The sequence below is a fragment of the Myotis daubentonii genome, chromosome 2 (genome assembly GCF_963259705.1).
Source record: "Myotis daubentonii chromosome 2, mMyoDau2.1, whole genome shotgun sequence".
NCBI classification, from domain to species: domain Eukaryota; kingdom Metazoa; phylum Chordata; class Mammalia; order Chiroptera; family Vespertilionidae; genus Myotis; species Myotis daubentonii.
In genome coordinates, this window is record NC_081841.1 from 22,270,386 (window position 1) to 22,296,436 (window position 26,051).

The 26,051-nt window shown below is 50.3% G+C and overlaps 1 protein-coding gene across 1 annotated transcript; it reads left to right on the forward strand.

The window, feature by feature from the left end:
* CLSTN3 (calsyntenin 3) lies at positions 1-25,197 on the forward strand. Its single transcript, XM_059682109.1, has 18 exons — positions 1-356; positions 2,749-2,871; positions 3,315-3,510; positions 4,808-5,016; positions 5,262-5,411; positions 5,673-5,858; positions 6,312-6,593; positions 7,433-7,545; positions 9,750-9,912; positions 11,284-11,340; positions 12,171-12,328; positions 12,465-12,613; positions 15,788-16,014; positions 16,312-16,482; positions 17,291-17,436; positions 17,666-17,801; positions 23,787-23,989; positions 24,223-25,197. Exons 1-18 carry the CDS (start codon positions 293-295, stop codon positions 24,361-24,363), a joined length of 2,874 nt encoding a protein of 957 aa, XP_059538092.1. The 5' UTR covers positions 1-292; the 3' UTR covers positions 24,364-25,197.
* The last annotated feature ends 854 nt before the right edge of the window (positions 25,198-26,051 follow it).

The following is a 26,051-nucleotide window of genomic DNA, read 5'->3' on the forward strand; positions in this document are numbered from 1 at the left end:
GTAGAGGGGATGGGAATGAGAGAGAGCGAAAGAGCGAGGAAGCCGGGCTGGAGAGCATACGAGAAGCCACTGCAAGTCCCCCACCTCCGCTACCCAGGTTGGGGTCTGCCCAGGTCTGCTCTATGGACTAGTGTGGGCGGCAGGCTCCTTCTGTCTCTGCCCTGCTGCCCTCTCTCTTCCCTCCCCTCCTTGGAGGTCCCCTGCATCCTCCCTCAAGGAGCAGTAAGTGGGCTTGAGGCTCCCAGGGGAGAGCAATCGCCTGGCCCTGCCCTGCCCTTTACCACACCACACCATGACCCTCCTGCTGCTGCCCCTCTTGCTGGCCTCCCTTCTTCCCTCCAGCTCCTGTAACAAAGGTGAGTGAGGTGGGGGGTGGGGGCACTAAAAGAGGGGTTTCAGGCAGAACATTGGGGGGTAGGGGTGAGCAGGAGCCATGAGGCTCTCTGGCACATGACAGGTGTCAGTTCTTCTCACCATTCCCCTTCCCATCCATTTTCTCAGATGTACCCCTTCTCCTTTCCTTTGAAACATACCCCCCCCCCCCCACCACATCCTCCTGTCTGGTCCATCTTTATCCATAGGCTTCTTTGGTCCCGTTTGGTCCCTATTCCCATCTTGGGGTTTCTGTCTCCCTGTCTCCCAATTTCTCTCTGTTGGAGATATTTCAGGTCTCGGAAGGACTTGCCCTGAGGGTCATTATACATCTCCGGGTGGTTCTCCATTTTCACTGGGGTGTGCGTGCACTAAGGGTGTGTGGCAGATCCATCTGGTTCATCTCCATCCCATCCTGGGGAGAAACTGTTCCTTGCGGCTCAGCAATTCGGAGCACGTATGTTTTGGCGTGTTCCTCTGCATCTATACCCTTATGCCTGCATGCAGCTGGGTTGTGGGTTACCAGAGCTGCCCTCTCTGGCAGACAGCAGATAAATTCAGCTGGGTGAGGCCCACAGAGGGACCAAGAGGGAGGGAAGAAGGGAAGGGGTGGAGGAAGAGGGCTCAGGTAGGTGGAGAAAGGCAGGAAAGGGCAGAAGTGGGTGTGTGGGGGAGCTAAATGAGTGCTGAGAGGGAAAGCTGAGAAGGAGAAGGGAGATGAGGCGTGGGAGGGGGATAAGAAGGGGTTGGAAAGGGTAAAAGTGGAGGCAAAAAAAGGGGGAGAGAGGAATGAAAGGGAAATCAGGAAGAACGGAGGAGAAGAGGGGGAGGGGAGAGTCAAGGAAGGAAAAGACAGGGAGCCTAGGAGTGAGTGAAAGGAGATGGACACAAGGAGAGAGCTGGTGGCCAAGAAGAGAGGAGCAGGGTCAGGGGTGAGCTGTGAAGAGGGTGCCCAGTGCGGACCTTGCTGTGTGCCTCCCCTCCATTCCCAATCTCTGACATCAGTCTGGTTTTTTAGCTTCCTGCCACTTCCTGTGCTGCCTTCTGAGCACTGTCCTGTGGCTTTCACCTCTGCCACTAGAGAAGGGGTGGTGGTAGTCATCAGCAAGAAAGGGGCAGACTTTCAGATACAAGAAGGCTTTTGGGGGTAGGGTTGGAGGAAAAAATGGATTTCTTGCTCACCATGACATTCTGGGGACGAGTTTCCTTTGGCAACATCCTTTTGGATGATGTCTTTCTCTGCCCATGTCCTGCTGATGGACCATCATAAATGTACCTGGGAGCCTGAGGGTTGACATGATAGGATTAGATAGAGCAGGCAGTGGAGGTTGGGGTTGGGAGGTGATGTAGGAAGGGAAGGGAAGATGCTGTGCTTTCCCCGTAGCCTCTTACCAGGCTAGTGGGAAATTGGTCCTGGCAGGAAGCACAGTTGAGCTAAGTCTGGTAGGAGATAGGGAGATTTGGAGGCTGATCCATCCGGAATGGGCTGGTGGTTGAAGGGAAGTAGGATAGAGTAGACAAGAATTGGGACTAAGTCATGAGACTGTATAAAAAGTGGGGTTCAGGGAGCATGGGGTTTGGTCACCTTGGTGGGGGAATACAGAAATGTGTTGGTTACGAGTGTGTTCTCTTGGCTGTGGGGGTGAGAAGCAGGGAGGAGATTTGTCCTGATTCTAGGCCAGCTTGATAATCCCTTAGGATGTTGGCTCTGCTGGGTCCAGTTATTTGGCATTGATTCCTCCGCTCTATCGCTGCCCTTCTCTGTCCCCCTCCCTCTGTCCTATATATTTTCTCTTCTCTCTTTCCCCCTGTTCCCTCTACTCTGGGAGAATGGCCTTAGGTTGGGGCTTGGCTGGGAGAAGTGCAGAGTGAAGGGATCAGGATTGAATGGGGTAGTGGAAGTGGTGATGGAGTGGATAAACAATCAGGATCTCAGGAAACTTCTAGATCTACTTTTTCTAACACCAACTCTGCCCTTCATCTATCCCTTCCCTTTCCCAGGGCCTTCTGATGGCCCACCACTATTTCCTGAATTCTCCAGTCTCCATTCTCCAGCACTTGAAATCCCTAAGGAAAATTCTCCACCCTCTGACCATGTTTCCCAGTGAAGTTAGAAGATCCATCCCTCTCTTCAGGGCAGACTGTTGCCATGGAAACGTTCTATCCTGCCATAGGAGAAGGCTGTGACCTCCCTCAGGCCTTCTGACTCCTTTAATAGCTGATTTCTTGTCCTCATTTTTTCCACCTGCAGATGCTTCTGCAGGGTGTGGAAAGGGTAGTGATACTGGAGTGTGAGTTTTTCTGAGTCAATGAGAGTTGTGTGGGAGTGGCGGGCGAGCTCACAGGTTCTTCCTCTCCTCTCCCTTGGGGGGTCAGCCAACAAGCACAAGCCATGGATTGAGGCGGAATACCAGGGCATCGTCATGGAGAATGACAACACGGTCCTGCTGAACCCACCACTCTTCGCCTTGGACAAGGACGCCCCCCTGCGCTATGCAGGTAATTGGGATTGGTGGATTGCAAGGTGGGTAGGGCAGAGAAAAGTGGTTGGGAGGGTAGAAGGCAGGAGAGGAGAGGGGAGATCCTGGGAAGGAGAGCAATAAGGAAGTGGGAAAGAGGCCTTGGAAAGTGGAAAATGAAGTTGTCTCAAGGAGTAGAAAGAAGCTGGTGGTTGGGTAAAGGCAACCAGAGAGGACATGGGCAGGATAGGGGTTAAATGAATCAAGATTTTGCCAGATCTCAGACCTGGTATCTCTGAGAGGTTGTTGATCAGGAAAGCTGGCGTTGGAGCTGTATGCTTGATAATTATTGCTTTCAGATGCACAAAAAGGACTGGGTTTGGGAGGAGAGGTGAAGTGGGAACCCGAGGCAGGGAGGCTGAGGCTGGAAGGAGATGCTGGAGGTAGTGCAAGGGCCTCATCTTTCCCTACCCCCTCGGCCAGGTGAGATCTGTGGCTTCCGGCTCCATGGGTCTGGGGTGCCCTTCGAGGCTGTGATCCTGGACAAGGCAACAGGAGAAGGGCTGATTCGGGCCAAGGAGCCAGTGGACTGCGAGGCCCAGAAGGAGCACACTTTCACCATCCAGGCCTATGACTGTGGCGAGGGCCCTGATGGAGCCAACACCAAGAAGTCCCACAAGTGAGGAAGCCCTAGTCCCATGCCCCCTGCTGCAGGGTCTCCTCCCTCCTTCCAAGCCCCTCGCCATCCTCCATCGGTGCAGTCATTGAATATTAGCTGCCCTTTCCCTCTCTGTTCATAGGGTTTAGGGACAGGAGACAGAATTATATGGTAGAACTTAGTGGGATCTAACCCTGGCTCTGCCTCTTATGGCCCTTGGGCAACTTAGCCTTTCTGGATCTGCTTTTCTTATCTGTAAAATAGAAATAATGATGTCACCTACTTCTTTAGGTTGCTGTGAAGATGAAAGGAGATGGTTTGTATAAAAAGCATGCGCCACAGTGCCTGACAGATAGTAATGGGCTCAATACATGGGGGTTACGATGACCAGGAGAGCAAGGAGGAAGCGAAGGTGCACACTCAGCACTGTAGATTCCTTCCTACTGTTCCGCTGGTCTGTGGTGCAGTGTGCGCCACTCTCACACCGTTATCACACACACAGCACGCTGGGTGAGGGTGGGCAGGGGCTGGCTACAGCATGAAAGAGGCTGGGACCTGGGACTCCTTTGTTTCAAGCTAGCTTCTCATGTGAGACTGGATGAAAATTGGCAGGCAGGGTTCCTGGGTTGCTAAGAGGCCCTGGGGATCAACGGCTCTTTGTGACTCAGTTTCCCATTTGGAGACAGGAACTTTGCCTCGAGGGGTCCTGGGAGCCTGGATCTAGGCTAGGGGCAGGCCTCAGCGCAAAGGGTTAGCCTGAGCTTTGGTTGCCCTGCGGGGACCTGAGCAGGGAGGGCCGCAGCTGACATGCATACTGTTCACAAAAGGCAATACTCGTCTTCCGTGTACTGCTCATGACAGATGACATGGCTTTTGTACAAATGCCACTACCTTTCCCATGGTTGGTTTTTAACTTGGCTTTTACCCTGTATCTTCCTTGGTTATCTCATTGGATCCGATTGTTGTGAAGAAACGACCTGCTGGACACAAAATCCTCTTACCCCTCTTCTGGGCAGCCCCAACCTATAGCATTCTGTCCAGAAGCCATCAAAATCAGTGTTGGTGTCACCGGGGGTGGTTCTTACCCCTCAGAGCAGATATCCTTTCCTTAGCACAGTTCCCTTGAGGGCTCTCTCCCTCGAGGTGCCTGGTGCCCTGGGGAGTGGCGATGGGCATCCCAACTGCCCCAGGCTAAGAGACAGACTGCCTCCCTCCTGCTCTGATTCCCTGTCTGGATTTCTGCTTGTGCCTCTCTTGAGTCTCCAGTATGAGGATGGCTGACTCGTTCTCTCCCCTCTTCCCGCTCTGGCACATGCAGGGCGACCGTTCATGTGCGTGTCAATGATGTGAATGAGTTTGCCCCCGTGTTTGTGGAGCGGCTGTACCGAGCTGCAGTGACTGAGGGGAAGCTGTATGACCGCATCCTGCGGGTAGAAGCCATTGATGGTGACTGCTCCCCCCAGTACAGCCAGATCTGCTACTACGAGATCCTCACACCCAACACCCCCTTCCTCATTGACAATGATGGTGAGTCCAGCCCCCGCCCACTTTGTGCACCCACATCCCTCAGGACATCTCAGGGCTGAGCTGTCCACTTCTCTGCCTTCCAAACCCTCCTTTCCAGATGTGGAGCATTTTTTCCCGAGATACCCTCTTTTCAGCTTCCTGCTGCTTAGTTAGCTCCTGAGCCCGCTGCCCTCAGCCCCCCCTTGTCTCCCTAGGTTTTCTTTAGTGCTTCTGACCATCTCTATCCTCCCCCGCCCCCACCCCAGGGAACATTGAGAACACGGAGAAGCTGCAGTACAGCGGGGAGAAGCTCTACAAGTTTACGGTGACAGCTTATGACTGCGGGAAGAAGCGGGCGGCAGATGACGCCCAGGTGGAGATCCAGGTGAAGCCCACCTGTAAACCCAGCTGGCAAGGTGAGGAGCCCTGCTCTGTGACTCATCTTGTGAATCATTTTTTACCTTCACCTCACTTTTTGTCGCTTCTGACAGTCATGGGAGCTAGGCTAGGAGTCAGGGGAGGGATAGTTAGGTTCAGGCTTGTAACTGTCCACCCTGGACAACCATTTTTGTAGGAGGCTGAGACTGTCAGTGGAATGGCAAGAGCAGAATGGATAGACAGGAGGGGCTGCCTTCCTCTTCTGTCTCTGCACTGCCCTCTCCCTCTCCCCCATGCAGGCTGGAACAAAAGGATTGAATATGCACCAGGTGCTGGGAGCTTGGCTTTGTTCCCTGGCATCCGCCTGGAGACCTGTGATGAACCTCTCTGGAATATTCAGGCCACCATAGAGCTGCAGACCAGCCATGTGGCCAAAGGCTGTGACCGAGACAACTACTCCGAGCGGGCATTGCGGAAACTCTGTGGTGGGTGTGCATCCCCAACCCCTAGTCCTGCCCCTTCCCACCCAGCCTTTACATGACCCTCCTCTACCTCTTTAGTAAGAATCTGCATTATATCTTCCTTTGTCCATGCATAGGTGTATATATTCACAGGGGTTGTGGCATGTAGTTAGCTCTTGTGATCCAAAGATCAAATAAATATGTTATTGGCAAAGATGCATAATTGTAGCACAAAACGATTACCAGATGCATTGTGGAAAAATGGTAGGGAGAGATGAAGAGTTGGAGAATGAGTTAATTGGAGAGGTATTCCTAAAAGAGAGGCCAATTCCTCTCTTGTCTTTGAAAGGCCAGAAGAGGTGGTGAGATTAGCTGTAGGAGATTTTTTCTCATTAGTCACTCTTTCCCTGCCTGCTCCCCAGTTCCAAATCTGCTGCTGCTCAGCTCTGACATGTGTGCTTTCTGGGGCTCCTGCAGGTGCTGCCACTGGGGAGGTGGATCTGTTGCCCATGCCTGGCCCCAATGCCAACTGGACGGCAGGCCTCTCAGTGCACTACAGCCAGGACAGCAGTCTTATCTACTGGTTCAACGGCACCCAAGCTGTGCAGGTGCCCCTGGGTGGCACAGCTGGGCTGGGCTCGGGGCCCCAGGACAGCCTCAGTGACCACTTTACCCTGTCCTTCTGGATGAAGCACGGTGTAACTCCCAATAAGGGCAAGAAGGAAGAGGAAACCATCGTGTGTAACACTGTCCAGAATGGTGAGCCTTGCTCAGGGCACTGGCCGGAGAGTGGGAACCCTAGCTTCTTGGCTGTCTCTATCACTGTTCAGTCTGTGACTGTGAATGGGTCACTTCCTCTTGCTGCATCTGTAAGATGGCAGTGCCAGGTTTGATAGTTCCTGAAATTCTTTGATTGGCTCCCAACATGAGAGGTTGAGATCCTACTGCTCTCAGAGTGCAGTGGGACTGCTCACTGCCATTCTCACTTGGGGGTGCCCAGTCCTCCTGCATCCCACCATAGACTGCCCCCTGAATCTGCTCCCATTGAAACCCTTCCACTATGGTGGAAAGCCCTGGGTGGTGGTGTGCCCCATCCTTTCTCCTCTGCCTCTACCCATTTTCCTCTTATAAGGGCTAGTTGGCTCCATCACTAAGTACATCTCCCTCAACTGTGTGACACATCCTTCTGCGGGTCGGGTGTCAGGGCGCTCAGCTTCATATGCTCTTTCATTTCTGCCACTTCTCTGAGGTCAGATATCGTGACTTGAAGAGGACTGTCACCAGTGATGTTTGTATTAACCAAAGGACCAATAATGATCTGGGTGGAACAGGCTGGCTGGTGTCCCCCCTCAGCCAATCAGAGTGCCCAAGAAGCTCTAGTTACCACCTGAACTGGGTGTAGGGGTGTGTGCGTGTGTGTGTGTGTGTGTGTGTGTGTGTGTGTGTGTGTGTGTTGGGGGGAGAAGACTAGTGAATGCAGGAGTGAGAGAGTGCATGAGAGGGCAAAGAGAACCCAGTGTCCTCTCCCTTCTGGTGCTTTGAACCTGTTCTTGCCCCAGGCCCTGTGGTTGACCCCCATCCCCATCCTCTGTCCTCAGAGGACGGCTTCTCTCACTACTCACTGACCGTCCACGGCTGCAGGATTTCCTTCCTCTACTGGCCTCTGCTGGAGAGTGCCCGCCCAGTCAAGTTCCTCTGGAAGCTGGAGCAGGTGAGGCCAGTGCCAGAAAGATGGGTGCATGTAACTTGCTTTCAGGGGAGGAGGGGCCTAGGGCAGGGGTTTGAGTTTTTTGGGTCGCCCATGCCCCCTCTTTCTGTTCCTCACCATTATATCCCTAGGTTCTTTTGTTTTCTATTGCCAAGGCTTGTCTCCTGCAGAAAGCACTCCTGGGTTAAAAGGAAATAGGAAACAAATGACTACTAACATCAAACCCAACCAACCATTTCCTCCCCCACTTGTTTTATTTAATCTCTTTCTGATCTAGAACCTTAATAGTACACATTTCTGACTCTCAAGCAGTTAGCATGTTGTAATTGAGAAAATAATTTAATTCTGAGGTACACAGATTGGGTTTGAGTCCCACCCGGGGAACTTACTAGCTCTGAAAACTTGGTTAATATGTCTAGACTTCAGTTTATTTACCTATAAAATGGGGATAATAAGAATTCTATATTCAGGGTTGTTGTAGGACTAAATGACATGATAGACCTTTACACTGCTATCCCCGCTTAACGACAGAATATGTTCTAAGAAATGCGTTGTTAGGCAATTTTGTCGTTGTGTGAACATCCCAGAGTGCACTTACAGAAACCTATTACACACCTAGCCTATACGGGATAGCCTCTTGCGCTTAGGCTACAAGCCTGTACAGCATGTTACTGTGCAAAACCACACGAGGTTAAACCAAGCACAAGAGAAAATGATGCAATCAAGACCCATGGTAAACGCGAGAAATCTGAGGCTGCTGCTGGCATAACACTTTTTTACAGCAAAATTTTTTTATGAGTAGAAAGACTACATTCTGAAATAGTGATTAAAAGTATAGTAAGTACATAAACCAGTAACATAGTTGTTTATGATCATTATGAAGTATATGTACTGTTCATGGTTATATGAGTTATCCTATATATAACTGGTAGTGCAGTAGGCTTGTTTAGACCAGCTTCACCACAAACAAGTGAGCAATGTGCTGCACCTTGATGTTATGACAGCTATGATGTCACTAGGCAACAGGAATTTTTTTTAGCTCCATTATAATCTTATGGGACCACCATTGTATATATAGTAGATTGTTGACCAAAATGTCATTATTCCACACATGACCATAGACTGGAAAGGACTCTATACATGTTATTTCTTATTCTTATTATCCATGATTATGAAGGATAAGTAAAAATGGACCAAAACCCCACAAAAGAAAACAGTAAAATCCTCTCTTGAGCCAACAGTTGCATTCTCCAAGCTAACCACAAGGACTAGTGGGGACTAATGGGTTTCCATCTCCTATTTTTCTTGCAAGCCCTGGTGGAGTGGCTGGTTAAGCAAATGACTGAAAAAAGGCAGGAAGTGGAAGAGAGAGAATGGCAAATGAAGGGCCTGGAAAACCCACAAACTGGATAGTTGAGGGTTGTTTGCAAAAGCTTCTGCTTTTTGTGGTACTGTTGAAAAGAGATAGTCTGCCATTGGCTATTTCTTGACCTTCTGCCATGTTGCTAATATTGGTAACATTACTCCTATTTTTATTTTACTTTTATTTATTTAAAAAATACTTATTAAATATCAATTAAGTCCTTGTCAATCTGCTAGATTCTGGGGATACAATGGAGTATAAGATGGAACAAAATCTTTGCCTTCATTAAGGCTACATTTTAGTTGGAGATATATTTTTAGAAAGTAAGCAGAAATATAAAAATGATAAATAGTGATAAATGCTCTGAAAGAGTAAGGTACTGAAGTAGGGAAAAGGGGAAGGCAAAGATTGGGGAACTTCCCTGACATTGGGTGTTCAGGGAAGGTGACTGAGGAGAACAGTAAGTAGGATGGGAAGTAGCTGGTAGGAGAGGGTGTTCTAGGCAGAGAAGAAACAGATGTACAAGCCGTGAAGTAGGAAAGAGTTCAGCATGTTCCAAGCATAAATTATTTTGGGAAAAATTAATTCATAAAATAGCACGTTACTCCTTTTAGAAATGTTTATAGCTTTAAAGATTTACCTGAAGAGTGGAATTTTAGGTATTAGGTTGGTTGCCTGAGAGATTTTGCACAAGGATGTTATTCCTTGAGCTGGATAGGCAATAAGTCCCTAATAAGTCCTGATGATAGAACTGCCCCTTGATTCTCAGAAGGGGCAGTGCCTTGTATTAGTTCCCTGAGGATGAAGTCACTGAGGGGCTCTTGACCCTACACTCCTCCCCCAGGTCTGCGATGACGAGTGGCACCACTATGCTTTGAACCTGGAGTTCCCCACAGTCACACTCTATGCTGATGGCATCTCCTTTGACCCTGCTCTCATCCATGACAATGGTCTCATCCACCCACCCCGAAAGGAACCTGCTCTCATGATCGGGGCCTGCTGGACTGGTAAGTCGCTGAGTTGCTCCATGAAGACACTGAAGGTTGGAGCCTCTAGTGCAGGGATGGCGAACCTAAGACACGCGTGTCAGAGGTGACACGTAAATTCATTTTTTTGGTTGATTTTTCTTTGTTAAATGGTTTATATTTGATATATAAAATAAATATCAAAAATATAAGTCTTTGTTTTACTATGGTTGCAAATATCAAAAAATTTCTATATGTGACACGGCACCAGAGTTAAGTTAGGGTTTTTCAAAATGCTGACTCGCCGAGCTCAAAAGGCTCGCCATCACTGCTCTAGTGGCTTAGAATTGGTGAAGGAGCAAGGACAGTTGGGCAAGGTGACTCAAAAAGACCTCCAGTGGCCACCACAGCCCCCTATATCTCCTACCTATTCAACTGGTCATCACCTCTGACTTGGAAAAATTTACTTTTCAGGCATCATGGGAATATTTCTGTCACTTCAGCCAGTTTCCACTCTGTCCCATCACAGCGATTATGATTTCCACAGCCCTTTACCCTGTTGGAGGGCAGTAATCCTTCAGAGTCATCAGTCTTCCAACTTTAAGCTCTTTCTTTCATTTATTTTTTTCCTTCTGGGAGAGTGTGTGTGTCTGTCAGTCTTACCAGAATTTGTGTTTCCTCAGCAACGTATTTGAGGGTTTGTCTATACTAGAGGCCTGAGGGATTAAGACATAACAAAGAAGGGTTGGGGCCCTGGCCGGGTAGGTCAGTTGGTTAGAGTGTGGTCCCAGTACACCAAGGTTGCAGGTTTGATCCCCGGTAGCACATCCAAGAAACAACCAACCCTATATAATAAAAGGCTAATATACAAATCGACTGAATGGCCGAACGACGGAATGACCAGTTGCTATGGTGCACACTGACCACCAGGAGGCAGATGCTCAACACAGGAGCTGCCCCCTGGTGATCAGTGCGCTCCCATAGCGGAAGTGCTGCTCAGCCAGAAGCCAGCTCACAGCTGGCGAGTGCAGTGGCTGTGGCAGAGCTTCTCCCGCCTCTGCGGCCGTGCTAAGGATGTCAGACTGACGGCTTAGGCCTGCTCCTTGTGGTGAGCAGGCCTAGGCCACCAGTCGGACATCCCCTGAGGGCTCCTGGACTATGAGAGGGTGCAGACTGAGTTGAGGGAACCCCCCCCTCCAGTGCACGATTTTCATGCACCAGGCCTCTAGTGAATACATAAATAAATGGAACAACAAATTGCTCTCTTCCTGCCTCTCTCTCAAATCAATAAATAAAGAGGTTGCAAGTCCTATAAGGGCAGGCCAGAGCAAGGAAGACCTCTTCTTCCTCTTTCCTCTCTGTCAATCTGTCCTTACAACTTTGAGCTCACTGCCACTTTTTTTCCTCCTTCAGAGGAGAAGAACAAGGAGAAAGAAAAAGGTGGAGACAACAGTACGGATGCCACACAAGGTACTCTGTGTGTAAGAACTGGAGACCAGAGAGTTCTCACCTTAACTTTCTGTTCTGCACTCCCTTTTCCACACCAAATCCTGTTCAGCCTTCTTAGTTACTGCTTCCCATGCCACCAGGGGGCAGAGCCTCTGAGAACTACAGCAAGGTAGGGTTTCCTTGGTGAGTGGCCAGATGGAGTTTGGCTGGACTCTGGGTGTCCCATCCTGCCTACAGAAGGGAGTAAAGGGTTTCTCTTGCTGAAACGCAGGAGGCAGGAGTCAGTCACAGGAGGACCTGGGCATCTGTGAAGCTCACACACATTCACCCTGGTCTCCTTGCATGCTTCTGAAGATGCCCTCTCTTGCAATCTCCTCCTTTTCCTCATTGTGTCTCCTCTCTCCTCCCTGAGTCTTGCTTTTCTTCTTCCCTTTTCCCTGTCCTGGAAGCTTTTCTCATTTCTGTTGCTTCTATTTTTCACCCCTTTCTCCCCTTGTTTTATTCTGTGCTAGAGGCCCAATGCACAAAATTCGTGCAAGGGGCTTGGTCCTCGAAGCTGCAGCAGCTTGCCTTGGCCCTCGCAGCCCCGGCTTCGTCCGGAAGGACATCTGGTCTAATTAGCATATTAGCTTTTATTATTATAGATTCTCTCTCTGCCTTCTCCAATCTCCCACTTAGCCTCATTTCTCTCTCATCTCTCTTCTTTCCTTCTTTTAGTTCCCACCTTTCTCCTTTGCATTTTCTTTCTCAAGCCTTCTGCCCTTTCTCTCTTTTCCCTTTCTCTTAGTCCCTTTCCTTGTCTATTCCCCCTTTCTTCTCACCTCCCATCTGCCCCTGTGTTCCTGCCCTAGGAGACCCCTTGCTGATCCACCACTACTTTCATGGCTACCTGGCTGGTTTCAGCGTGCGCTCAGGCCGCCTGGAGAGCCGCGAGGTCATCGAGTGCCTCTATGCATGTCGGGAGGGGCTGGACTATAGGGATTTCGAGAGCCTGGGCAAAGGCATGAAGGTATACCCACTTCCTCCAGCCCTCTCCTTCCAGACATGTCCCCAGCTCCCCAACCTTGTCCCACCTCTCTACCTCGGCTCCCTTCCTCTCTTGCCTCCTGGGCCTGCTCTCAGCTGTGTCTGTGTCTGGGACCCAGGTCCACGTGAACCCCTCGCAGTCTCTGCTCACCCTGGAGGGGGATGATGTGGAGACCTTCAACCATGCCCTGCAGCATGTGGCTTACATGAACACTCTGCGCTTTGCCACGCCTGGCGTCAGGCCCCTGCGCCTCACCACTGCCGTCAAGTGAGTGTGGGGTGGGGTGGGAAAATCACAGAGTAGGGACAGACGGTCAGAACCCTTTGGCGGTCAGGGTAGCTCAGTTAATGGATGGGGAGAGGACACTTGACCTGCTTGGTTGACATAGCCTGGACTAGACTGATTTCCCAGCAACTGATGCATTACTCTTTCCACTGAGCCACACTTCCAGGACTTGGGGGTTTTAAACTTCTCGGTGGCTCTCTGCTGGCTCTCTGCTGATACGTAAAGTGGGACAGGGGTGGAACTGGATTGGGAGCTGGGAGGGCTGATATTAATTCTGACTCAATACTCATTACCTTGAAGATATCGGGCAAATAGCTCTAGGTGCTTTACCTATTTTAACCTTGACTCATCAAGCTCTTGCAAGGTCAAAGTGGATGATCTAAGCTCAATCTGATCTGCTGCTTGTTTTTGTAAATAAAGTTTTATTAGTACACAGCCATGTCCGTCCATTTGCATATTGTCTATGGCTGCTTTTCCACTGTGGTGGCAGGGTTGAATATCTGGGACAGAGGCTGTATGGCCAAAAAGCTGAAAATATTTACTGTTTGGCCCTTCACAGAAAAAGTTTGCTGACCTTTGCATTTTAAGTGAATTATTTTGAAATCGTTAAAAGAAAAATTATACATTACTTCAAGGTTTAAGTATATTTGGTGTTAAAAAATACAGATTAATTGAGAGGTAATGAAAGCATAATAGTTATGGACACAGATATTACTAGCTTTTTCACATCGAACAAATGCTATAAAGCAAGGATAACAATAGAATGTAACACATGGAATTGTTATAGCTAAATGATATAATCCAGATCAAACGCCTGGCAGAGTGCCTACTCTGCAAATGTTGGCTCTTATTATAAGGGAATTTTCACCCCTTATTAGGTTTATGGGGCAGTTTTTAGGATATGCTGCCACCTAGTGGGTGGATTACACAATGTAGGAGTCAGGATTCCTGTGTAAGCATTCTCTTCCCTACGCTGCCTCAGTTTCTCCATAAACTGTATGAAGATTACTACCACTGACTTGTCCCTAACTTGAGGGTTGTGGGTTTAGAGATGAGAGAGCTCTGAGCCTAGGCAGTGACTGGGTGTAATGATCAGGCCCCACAATTAGAGCAGTGGAAGGCAGGGGCAGGAGCTTTGGGTAATCTGGCTGTTGGTGGGTGGTGTGGTGACGATGTGGAGTTGAAGGTCATAGGTAAATGAAGTCATGTGGGCACAGGTCAGAGCTGAGGATGTGTCCCATCATGTTATAGTCAGAACCCTAGTTGCCAGAGGGCTGTCATCCAGTTAAGAAGGGCTTAATCCTCCTCAGTCAGCCAAGGGCCAAGTCAGAAGGGAGGGCTCTGTCTCAGCTCAGGGTGGAGCTCTGCAAGAGTAGTCCCACAGGGCGAGGAGTTGACATCCCCTTTGTTGATGGGCTTGTCTGAATCCCTCCTACCTCTGTCGTGCTCAGGAAGAGGCTTATACAAGGGCTGGGAACTGACATTGATCCGTTTGTACAGGAGAGGGGCCCTGTTGTTTTCTTTCTGAGGTTAAGAAAAAAAAGAAAAGAAAAGAAAGAACAAACTCTCATTTCTCCATTTCTAGTGCTTCCATGTGGTTGGTTAGTGCTACCCTAATACTTGAGGTTGTGGGAGAAAACCTAGAGGTTGTGTATTTGTGCGCATGTGTGAATGAGAAAACAGGGAGAGACAGATACCTACCAGCACTTCCTTTTCTCTGATGCATACATATCCTTGCCCTAGTTCAGGTGGCTTCCCTAACTTCCAGTGTTCAGTTCTTGGGCCTCTGTCCATTTAAAGCCAGGTTAATGCCCCTTTTGTCCATAGCACTCTGAGGGGTTGTACAAAATGAAAGGTGTTTTATAGGTAAAAGGGTAGGGCAAGAGAGCTCTTAAGAAAAGGATTATTTTTTAGATCAGGACCTGGGTTTGGGGGAGAGAAAGGGAACAGCAAGGCTTTTTGTCATGCAGGTTGCCTCTTCTTTCTAAAGCCAGGTTAATGCAACTATTCAGTTTTTATTATTTTTTAAATCTCTTTCTTGGAAAGCCCATCTACTTGCAGAATTAACCCCAGAACAAATGCTACCCCATCTTTTTCTCTAGCTTTGTCCTTTTTTCCATAGCTCTTGAATTTCTACCAGCTTGCTATAATCTCTTTCTAGAACAGTGGTTCTCAACCTTCCTAATGCCGCAACCCTTTAATACAGTACCTCATGTTGTGGTGACCCCCAATTTCATTGTTACAAATTGAACATAATTAAAGCATAGTGATTAATCACAAAAACAATATGTGATTATATATGTGTTTTCCGATGGTTAGGCGACCCCTGTAAAAGGGTCGTTCGACCCCCAAAGGGCTCGTGACCCACAGGTTGAGAACCACTGATCTAGAAGTTCTTTCAGCACCTCAAAAAAAATGAGCTAAAGCTGAAATAATGCTGTGAGGAGTTTTATTTATGAATATAGGATGGGGCTAGAGGGGATCCTGGGAGCATGTTTCTGAGCTGCTGTGCTGTTGGTTGGTTCAGCCTGGCTGAGTTTTCTAGGGAGTGTTTGTATCGGCACCAAGATCAGTGAGGCTCATGGGAAGATGGATGCAGGTCCCAGATAGTCAGATTAGTTCACCTACCAAAGTGTGCTACTCTGATATTAAAAGAGAGTCAATACAAGACTCATCAAGAAGGCGAACACCTTTTGATAGGTCCCCACCTCCTTTTGTGGTAGAATATTTTGGGGCATATTTCTGCCAGATATTGCACTAAACACAAATAAAAATACCTCTTGGATAAAGAACTGTATGTGTATATATATGTACATTTTTGTAAGCTCAGCTTGTAAAATACAAGTTTGCTAGATGTTCCATAATTTTGGGGTAAGACATTGAGGATGTGGTCAGCCCCTTAGGTTAAGGTTGCCTGACCTTCTGTCCCTGATCTTTCCTGCAGTAGCATCTTCATGAGAGACAGTATCTCTTTCTTCAGCTCTACTACTGGGGGTGACGGTGGTGGTGGTGGTGCAGAGACACTAGCCCCCTTTCCTCCCCTCACCACATGGGCTGCTCTATGTAGAGGTGGAGGCCCAGAGGGATGAAAGAGAATATAGATTATAAGAGAGGGGGTTTTGGGGTCATAGCTGCCTCTCCCCATTTCTCACATAGGTGCTTCAGTGAAGAGTCTTGCGTCTCCATCCCCGAAGTGGAGGGCTACGTGGTTGTCCTCCAGCCTGATGCCCCCCAGATCCTGCTGAGTGGCACTGCTCACTTTGCCCGCCCAGCTGTGGACTTCGAGGGATCCGAGGGGGTCGCTTTGTTCCCAGATCTTCAGATCACTTGCTCCATCTCTCACCAGGTGGAGGCCAAAAAGGATGAGAGTTGGCAGGGCACAGGTAAGGATGACCCCAGGGAGTGAGGTCATCCCAAGGAGGGTCCCTGTCTAGCACCGGAGTGAGGGAGAAAATCTGGGGCTGGATGTGAGCAGCGACTTCATCCTGCATTTGCTTGACTAGAGCCACAGACCCTTAGGAAGAAGAGCCTGTAGGAGGCTCACAGGTGGATGGAAATTGTTGGGTAATGGCGTTCTTGAAAATGATGCTGACTTCCAGGGAATGACCCTGGCAGGGGAGGAAGAGTGGCTGTGAGGTGGGCCTCAACTCTGACCCAGATCCTGACTCTCTCCAACCCAGTGACAGACACACGCATGTCAGATGAGATTGTGCACAACCTGGACGGCTGTGAGATTTCTCTGGTGGGGGATGACCTAGACCCGGAGCGGGAAAGCCTGCTCTTGGACATGGCCTCCTTGCAGCAGCGCGGGCTGGAGCTCACCAACACGTCTGCCTACATCACCATTGCTGGTCAGTGGGGCCCGAGAGCCTGTCCTCTTTTTCTGTGTGTTTTCCTCCCATGATCAAGTACTGGGAAATCCAGAGGGTCCTCTTCCAGGTCCAGGGATGTGGCCAAGTGACATTTCACATCTTCCCAGCCTGGAAGATTGTTTCACTGCTAGATTGCCCCTGGAGGAGATGTGCCAGGGGTTAGGCTCCAAATGGTCCTTTCTCCCTCTTCTCTCTTCAACCTGGCTCACCTCCACCTTTCCTTTGGCCGAGCCTTCTTTGACCAGCTTCCTAATCCTCTGGCTGTTTGATACCAGCCATCCTGCCTGTCTTCCGTCTCACTCATCTTATGTAAACAGCATAGCTTTCTGTTAGGAGGTCATCTAACTAGTGGGAATGATTTAGAAATGTCCAAAGGAAGCCTGCTCTTCTCCAAAGGATCCTCCCTAAGGGAGGATGGGAGCTGATGGGCATCACCAGTTCCCTCCCATTTCCAGTCCCTTCCAGAGCCTCCCTGGTGATTTCCGTATTTCCCCTCTCTGTTTCTCTCCTGCTTGCCACCTCCCTAATGTGTTGCAGAGGGTCCTGGTTTCCTTCTCTCCATCCCTACTCAGAAGCCACAGAGCATTAGAGAGGAAACCAGAGCAGGAAATGCAGCCCATCCCAGTCAATTAGAGCCAGGTTTCGGGGCAGAAGGGAACACGGCTTCCTCTGAGAACTCCTGTTGAAGGGTGGAGTTAACCCACTCTAGGCTGGTGGGAGTCGGAGAGAGAGTCCGCCCTGGGCCTCTTCACTGGCTCCTGCGCTGAGCTACTTCCTCGTCCCCCAGGGGTGGAGAGCATCACTGTGTATGAAGAGATCCTGAGGCAGGCGCATTATAGGCTGCGGCACGGAGCTGCCCTCTATGCCAGGAAGTTCCGACTTTCCTGCTCAGAAATGAATGGTCGTTACTCCAGCAATGAATTCATCGTGGAGGTACCGAGAGGGTCTCCTTCCTTCCACAGCTATTCCCCACTGGCGAGAAGCCAGGGTGGAGTGGACTGAACCGAAAGGTGGTGGGAGTGGAAATGACAGCAGGGAGGACTCCTGGCCCCGGTGGTGGGTGGGGCGGCAGCAGCTGTGGGGCAGTGGTTAAGAGAGGGCTTTCGGGAGATGGAGTTGGACCTGGGGAGAAGTGTGTGCCCACCAAGCCCTCCCTCCCCAGGTCAACGTCCTGCACAGCATGAACCGGGTTGCCCACCCAAGCCATGTGCTCAGCTCCCAGCAGTTTCTGCACCGTGGTCACCAGCCACCTCCTGAGATGGCTGGACACAGCTTGGCCAGCGCCCACCGAAACTCCAGTAAGTAAGGCTGTGTGGGGTGGGCAGGTGGCAGGGGACGGCGCTGGGCACAGGCATCCTCCCCCTCCACCCCCGGGGGGCGGGGGGGCAGGACAGGGTGGAGCATTGGGTTCTGTTCCCTTGTGGTACCTGAAGGCTGTGTTCCAGTTTCTTTATTCCCCTGGATCATCACCTTTCCCTTGGGAAGAATGTGAGCCGTGTGTCATTGCAGGGGCACTCATGCTGGGAATCATGAAGTCAGTGTGGGGTTTAGGCCAAGCCTTTGTTGTCCCTGCTACCCTCCCACAGCAATATCAATAAGCCCTGGTCCTAGGGACCCTTGGTAGTGAAGTTATCAAGTATATTAAACACCTATCATGTACTAGCACTGTCCTAAAGTGCTTTTAGGAATCTAAAGACATTACAGGATACTGTTCCTATCCCCAAGGGGAAAGTTGGCACCATTACATGTGTAATTACGTGCCATGTACAAAGTCATAAGACTATTTCTAAATCAAAATGAGCAAGTGTGTAAACATGCAGATGGAGTGCTGCCCTTCAAAGCAATCTCCTTCCCTGGCCCTGGTCCTTCACCAGTGACACAATTTTTAAATTCCCATGTAAGAGTTGCTTAATAGCCGAGAAACCAGAAACTGCAAGTGTAAAGAAGAAAGCTCAGCCACAATTCTATCACAGAGAGGGAACCATTTTATTTATTTACTTATTTTTAAAATATATTTTGTTGATTTTTTACAGAGAGGAAGGGAGAGGGATAGAGAGTTAGAAACATCGATGAGAGAGAAACATTGATCAGCTGCCTCCTGCACACCCCCTACTGGGAATGTGCCCACAACCAAGGTACATGCCCTTGACAGGAATCGAACCTGGGCCCCTTGAGTCCGCAGGCCGACGCTCTATCCACTGAGCCAAACTGGTTAGGGCGAAACCATTTTAATATGGTATATTATGCACCAGGTTTTTTTTTTCTATCCCCATTTTTTTTTCCTTTTTACAAAGTTCGGATCCTATTATTTTGCAACTCGAGATTTATACCAAATATTATAAAATGAGTCTTCCCCCACATTATTAAAAACTGCAAAATTATTCTGATCGTGCTAAAAATGATTTTTTAAATCCCTTTTTTGATTGCGTTCAAAGCCAATTAATGAGGTTGCACTTTTTATTTTATTTTTTTTTGGACACACCATGCTTTTGGCCCAGTTCAGCATTACCCAACTTCAGCATCCAGTTTTGTCAGAGTTGGCGCCGGATGTCATGTTGCTTTTTTAAACATTAAACCTACTCTCGAAGGGCACAGATTTGTCACTTTTGAAAAAAAGTCAAAAGGTGTATCACAGGCTGTGAAGGCAATTCCTTAAGGAGTTCCAAGAATGCTTTGTGGGAAGAAATCCTTGGTCAGTGAACACTACCCTGAAAGTACAGCACTCCCTTCAATACATTTAGTAATACGAACAGCAAGCACATCCCCGTGTGCCAGGCACTATGTCTGTGAGCATTTACACATATTAACTCATTTAGTCATTACAAACAGCAAATGAAATAGGTACTAGAATTATCCCTTTAAAGGCAGGGAAATGGAAGCCCAGAGAGGTTAAATACTTTACTAAGATCACACCGCCAGAAAGTGATAGAGCCAGGATTAAAATCCAGCAGCAATTCCAGAGCCTGTGCACTTCCTACTCTCTCCATTTATATTTGATGCTTAAAAACACACACACTGTTATTAGCCTCAATACTTTGTAGGGCTTCCCTCTTACTCAGTCTGGCTTCCTCTCCTTGGGCAGTGGCCGCTGCTACACTATCCTTTGTGTATTGTTACCCTTAGTACTGGCTCCCTTCTTTCTTCTGCAGAAGCCTTTTTAAATGTTTTACTCTGACAGTATGGCAGAGCAGGTGGGAATAGGGACGAGGAGGAGTAAAAGGCATAACCAAGTTGCAGAGGTTCTAAGAAACTTCACTCCATTAAAAAAAAAATATTTTTATTGATTTCAGAGAGGATGGGAGAGGGAGAGAGAGGTAGAAACATTAATGATGAGAGAGAATCATTGATCAGCTGCTTCCTGCAAGTCCCACACTGGGGACGGAGCCCACAACCCGGGCATGTGCCCTGACTGGGAATCGAACCATGACTTCTTGGTTCACTGTTCAACACTCAGCCACTGAGCCATGCTGGCCAGGCTTCACTCAGTGTTTAGTTGGTAGAGACATGTGAGTGAACTAAACCTGTTTGTGTTCAATAGACCCTCAGGGCCAACTTCTTTCTTCTTCTCATGATTCCCTAGCTCTTTCTCCAGTTCTTTCCCTCGGAATTGGCCCACTCAACCCTGTCTGGGTTGGATACTGGGTCCTGCTACACAGATTAAGCTCAATCTAAATCCTTGTTGGCATTGTTGCTGGGCCTGTCGAGATTTCAGTCTTAGTTTTCTGTGGCATGAGGTCCCAGGGGTGGTCCCTCTCTAACTACCCCAGAGCTTCCTACCCTCACCTTCATCCTCCCCAGCTGGCGGTGCTCCAGGGGTGTGTGTAAGTATTGTCCTCATTTCACCTCCCCATCCACTGTTCTGAGCTGATGTGCAGGTCAACCAAGCCTGCTCTGAGATCCTAACTGAGAGCGGCAGCCTGCTTTTGCTTTCCCCTTTATTTTGGGTTGAGTATTGTGCAGAGTTCATAGTTCACCTGGGGTCCTTGGTGATGACATCTCCTGAGTTTACCAGGAGATCCATTTCATAAAACCCTCCTCAAGGCAGTCCATCTCCTCCCCCACCCAATCCCAAGAGTGGTATTATAGAATTATGGTGTTGCAATGTCAAATTCCTCTAGGCAAGCAGAAGCAGTGAGAGATACCATTTCCTCCGAAGGGACAAGAGGTGGATTTCCCTGAAGGTCCTAAGTGCATCAGAAAACAGAGGATCAGTGTGAAGGGGGGCAGTCAGGGAATGTTTTCTGGTGCGCAGAGAGTTTGAACTTTGACCTTGAAGGAATTTTTGTGTGGTTATGAGAGAGAATGAGAATTTGAAAATTGTGGGTGGGTGGGGGGTTTAGGGCAATTATGGTTAGGGAGAATAAGGTTGTCTGAGAAAGGTGAGACAAAACGATGAAGATTGTATTTATATAGTCATCCAAAAGTTTGATGCTCCTCAGTCTCACTTGGGGAGCTGTAAAAATGTTTGGTGCCCAGGTTACACTCCATACCAGTGAAATCAGAATGTCTGGCAGTGGGAGCCAGGCATCAGGGTTTTCAAAGGTTCTTAAGTGACTCCAATGTGCGGCAAGGTTTGGGAACCATTTCCCTGCTTTGTTTCCTACAAGGCTTTTCAGAAAGACCTACAATGTAATAGGATAAAGGTAGAAAATGAATTAGGAAGTGCGGCGGAAAGGACTAAGATGAAAGACGAATAAGATAACACCAGTTCATAAAATACTCAGAGACTGTGCAGTTGCGAGAGTGGGTCAAATTTTGACTCTGAGCTTCCTTGTCGCTAAAGCCAAGGGGAACCTGAGAAGTTATGAAGGTCATAGGATAGGAGCCAAGCAGAATTTCAGGAGAAGCCCTGGGACCAAGGGCAGAAAGGTCTCTCCCGATGGTCTTCACAAAGGGGCACCACGCAGAGCTGTGGCCAGGGCTCTCCACAGTGTCCTCACCATCAGCTGAAGCCAGGAGTTCACGTGGGCCATTTGCTAAAACACCCTTTCATGTTGACTATGGAGGTCATTCAAGGCCAGAACTAACAGCTCAGATCTAATGCCGCAAGAAAGGTTGCTTCGTTGTTAAATTCTTGATTTTTATCTGTAGCTAATTTAAAAATCCTCCCATCTCCCTGGCCTCCTGGCTCATTTTAAACTAACGAACCATGCTCATTGGCCTATAGATAGAGTGTTGGCATTTTGTCTTTCCTGCATCATTCCTTAGTCCTGGCAATCAACTTGTGATTTCCTTTGCCAGGCCAGGGTCTCAGAGGACTAAATGCATCTGATTAAGGCACAAACCAGAAGGTTTGGCTTGTCATCATTGTGCCCAGAGCAAGTATGCCTGCTGTGGCCTCCACTCCTTCTAGAGCCTGGGCTTAGCGACAGGGGCATTCTGCTGGTGGCCCGCCCCCTCCCACCCCCATCTTGCTTATTGACGTGGAGACTTGGGAGGGACTGTTTCCTGCAGATGGGCAGACAGGTCTTCTCTGTCTCCCTCTACCCTCCTCCCCCATGCCCAGGCAGTTAAGAAATGCTGATCCAGCCAGGCCCATCTCTACCCTGGAGCCAGTGCCCAGGAAGGCTGCCTGCCCTGCTAGGCAGAGTCAGCTCTAGCTGGAGAGTGGCCCCAAGTGGGCTATGGGTCGGGACAGGGACCAACTCGGCAGAGAGCCATCAGGGTGGCCTCAGGGAGGTGTGAGGCTAGTGTGCCTTCTCAGGCAGGGCATTCTCCACACACCTGGTTGGCCCTGGAGCGCGTGGTAGTGTGTGTGGTGGCAGCATGAGTGTGCTGGCTGCCGCAAGCAGGGACTGCAGTAGGGTGTGTGGGGCTCTTGTGCTGTGTGCTTCTCTGCATTCTGCTCTGTCTCTTGACATGTGAGTCTTACAGGCTGAGGGTAAATTCAGGACCAGGAGGTGTATCTGTTACCGGAACATAATGTGTGTGTGTGTGTGTGTCCCATGCATTTAATAGTTCCTCAGCAACGGGACTGCTCAGAGTCTGGGCCTCATGGAGCCTCTGTGGTCGGGTGAGCTGCTGTGAGCAAAGGCAGTGGGCAGGATGTGCACCATGTGGGGTGTAGTGACCCAGCTGCCTGTGAGGGCCCTGGGCCTGGGTGTGTATGTGTGGGGTCTCTGCCTCCAACTGCTATCCCTGGGGCTGTGGGCTCTCCTGTTTTGCCTCCTCCTGTTTCTCCGAGGGCTGTTTGTGTGTGTGCGGGGGGTGGGCAGGGCTGTGCTCACAGCTGCTCGCTCTGTGGCCCTTGCAGTCTACGTTTGTGCTGTTTACATCCTCTTTCAGGGGATTGCCTGGTGTGCCCAGCTGGCAGGGAGCTGGGTGACGCTGCACCTATGGCTCTTCGCTGCCTTTCTGGAGACCCTCAGACGTATCCCGTACACCCTGCTGTGTGAGCAGGCCGCCAGGGGGCTGGTGCAGGCAGCTGTGTGGGCCAGCAGAGGCCTGGCTTGGGTGCAGGGTGTGGCAACATTCTTCCGGCTGTGTGCCCACCCGGTCTTCCTGGGCATGTACCTGTGCATGCACATCTGCTTTTCCGCCATCAGCTCTAGGGTCCATGTGAGAGTCCACGTGCCCTTCAATGTCTCACTGCCCTTCAAAGTCCATGCCCCCCTGAGCCTGGGCCTCAAAGTGGGGCTGCAGGACCAGAGGCATGGCAGGGCCAAAGAGAGGAGGGGTGTACCTCAGAGGGAGGTTAGGGAGGAGCAGAGGCCCCGGAGGCCAAGGAGCCCTAAGCCCATAAGGAGAAGGGAGGCGGCATCCAGCAGGAGTGAGTCCAATCCAGGTAGGTAAGTGAAGGGGCTGCTGCTTGCCCCTTAGACCTGTCCCAGCCTTGGTCATTCTCTCCTCCCACACCATTAAGCCCATGTGGCTGCCTCTCTCCTTCTCCCACTGAGCAGCTCATTCCTAGGCCAAGTGGTCCTGAGAGCACAACCTGGGCAGGCTCCAAACCTTGTCCTCTTCCCGCTGACAATAGGGCTGCTCCTGACAGCACTGCGCTGGGAGCCCTTCCCCACCTTGCCCTGCCTCCACTTTTACTCACCTCCTTCCCTCTGTCTCTCTAGCAGCAGCCACTCTGCCGACAGCTTTTCTCTTGGTCTCTGGTCCTTCCCAACTCTATTTTTCTTCTAGCTTCTCCAGGGTAGTCTCCTCTTCTGAGTCATCATGGATCTTCTCTTCTCTTACTAGATACCCTCTGCCTAGGCCCCCCTCCCTGCTCCCTGTGCTGAGTCCCCTTTAGGTGGGCCTGGCCACGGTCTGCTCACTGCACGCTCTCCCCACAGTGGTCCCCAGTGCAGCGACTCTTATCATTGTGGTGTGTGTGGGCTTCCTGGTGCTCATGGTCATCCTGGGCCTGGTGAGAATCCACTCCCTTCACCGCCGTGTCTCGGGGGCCGGTGGGCCCCCAGCGGCCTCCAGTGACCCCAAGGACCCTGACCTCTTCTGGGATGACTCTGCGCTCACCATTATCGTGAACCCCATGGAGGTGAGTGGCTCTGGGGAGTGGGAGGTTTGAAGGGTCATACACAGCGAAGACCTCTAAGGAATGGCCGGGCCCTGGGGGAAAGCTCTGGGCAGAGCCTCTGAGTAGAAAGGAGAAAGGTTTGCATGGGGAAGGAGATGGGAGAGGGGTGGGGTGAGGAGACGGAGGGAGGCTGAGAGGCTCTGGGGTGTGTCAGGCCACTGAACCCCTCTCTTCTCCACTTCTGCCTTCTCCAGTCCTACCAGAATCGGCAAGCCTGTGTGGCAGGAGCTGCCGGTGGCCAGCAGGAGGACGAGGACAGCAGTGACTCAGAGGCAGCTGACTCGCCCAGCAGCGATGAGAGACGCATCATTGAGACCCCCCCACACCGCTACTAAGGCCTACACTCCTCCCCGAAGAGAGAGAGAGAGAGAGAGAGAGAGAGAGAGAGAGAGAGAGAGAGAGAATTCTGCCCTGGTGAGACAGAGATACTCTCAGAAAAGAAAGAAGGACATTCTGAGAGAAGAGAGACCAAAAGGGAGAGAGCTTGAGGCATCCTTTAATCTCAAAATCCCACTGGAGTCTGCCCTCCCCATCCCTCCACCCACCTTGCTCCCATGCCTCTGGGCTCCCCCCGCTATCCCGAGTGGAAGACTCTGGCTGCCTTTTTGCCCCTCAGAGCAGCCTTCCCCTAGCTCACCCATGTCTCTGTCTCTCCCCCCACTAGCCATGCTCTGTACTGGGGGGGTTGTCAGTAGCAATGGCAGTGGCCAGCGGTGGGATTGAAGGAACCCTCTACTCCACTTCCCTACTCTCCTGTCCATGAGGCCTTCCTATCCCCAGTTCCCGCCCTGGGGCCTTCCTGCTTCTCTTATGACCCCCCACCTCTGTCCGTTTCACTCTGGGGACCCCTGCTTCTTCACTGCGCCCACTTTCCTTCCTTTGTTGCCCTCTTTCCTCTCCTGTCCTTGCCTGAAGTCCTACAGCCCCTTCCCCTTCCTACATGACCCGGTCATGGCTAGGTTGTGGGGGTGGGAGCGGGAGTAGGGGCCCCGATGTATTATATATAATGTATATTTTTTCATGTTGTTGTGAGCACAGCCCCTGTGTTCCATGTGCAGCTCACAGCCTTGTGTGTGTGTGTGTGTGTGGCATTGTCATGTCCTGGGGTGGCGGTAGGGGAATGGGTGTGGTGAGGGAGGGGACACACCTGAGGGTTTTCAAATAAAACCACCAGAAAAAAGCGCCGTGAGCTGCCTCCTGCCTGTCTGATCCCATGTGGACACTGTGTCGGAGGTGGGCCTGTGGGTCTCAGGGCCCATTGGGGTCTATGAACAGGGCTGAGGTGAGGTGGGAAGGACTGGTTGTCTTGGGTGCCATCACCAGGATGCCAGGCCACAGGGAAGTAAGGCAAGGTCAGATGGCTCCCAACACCTTCCCTCAGCACTCCCTGGAAAAATATAGGTGATTCAGGGGATGCTGCAGATGCCTGGACATTGTGGAGGTCACTGTCAGTCCCTCCCCATCTCTTGGAACATCCCATCTGGAGCACATGGGCTCCTAGCCCAGGAGTCTAGGCGGTAAGGGCAGGAAGCCCTGCCATTTGTAGCAAGAGAGGATGGGCTCTGAGACATGTCCCCTAGGTGGTAAGAAGCAGTAATGAGATGGACATGTTTCAGAAGAGGGACCTGTAATGGAGCATCCTTCCTGGGCTGTCTCTCCCCCAGGAAACACCAGGGGTCCAAGTCTTATTTCCTTTCTGTGGGATGAGGGGTTTTGAGGATCAGTAACGTTCTCTGGAATTCTTAACAGGTGGGATGGAGGTGGAGATCACTGGCCCATCCCATGCCCCTCTCAGTGCCCAGTCTTCTGCTGGGCGCCTGCTCCTTACCCGTGGATCCAACTACCAGCTGTAGATGGATGCTTCCACATATATTTCTCCCACCCAAACCTCTTTACAACTACCTATTGGTATGTCTACTCAGGCATCTTGTGCCTCAGACTCAACCTTAACCCAAATTCTGCTCTGTTGTTGCTTACCTCTCCCTATCGCCTTTTGCCCAGTTACCTAAGCCAGAAACCTGGG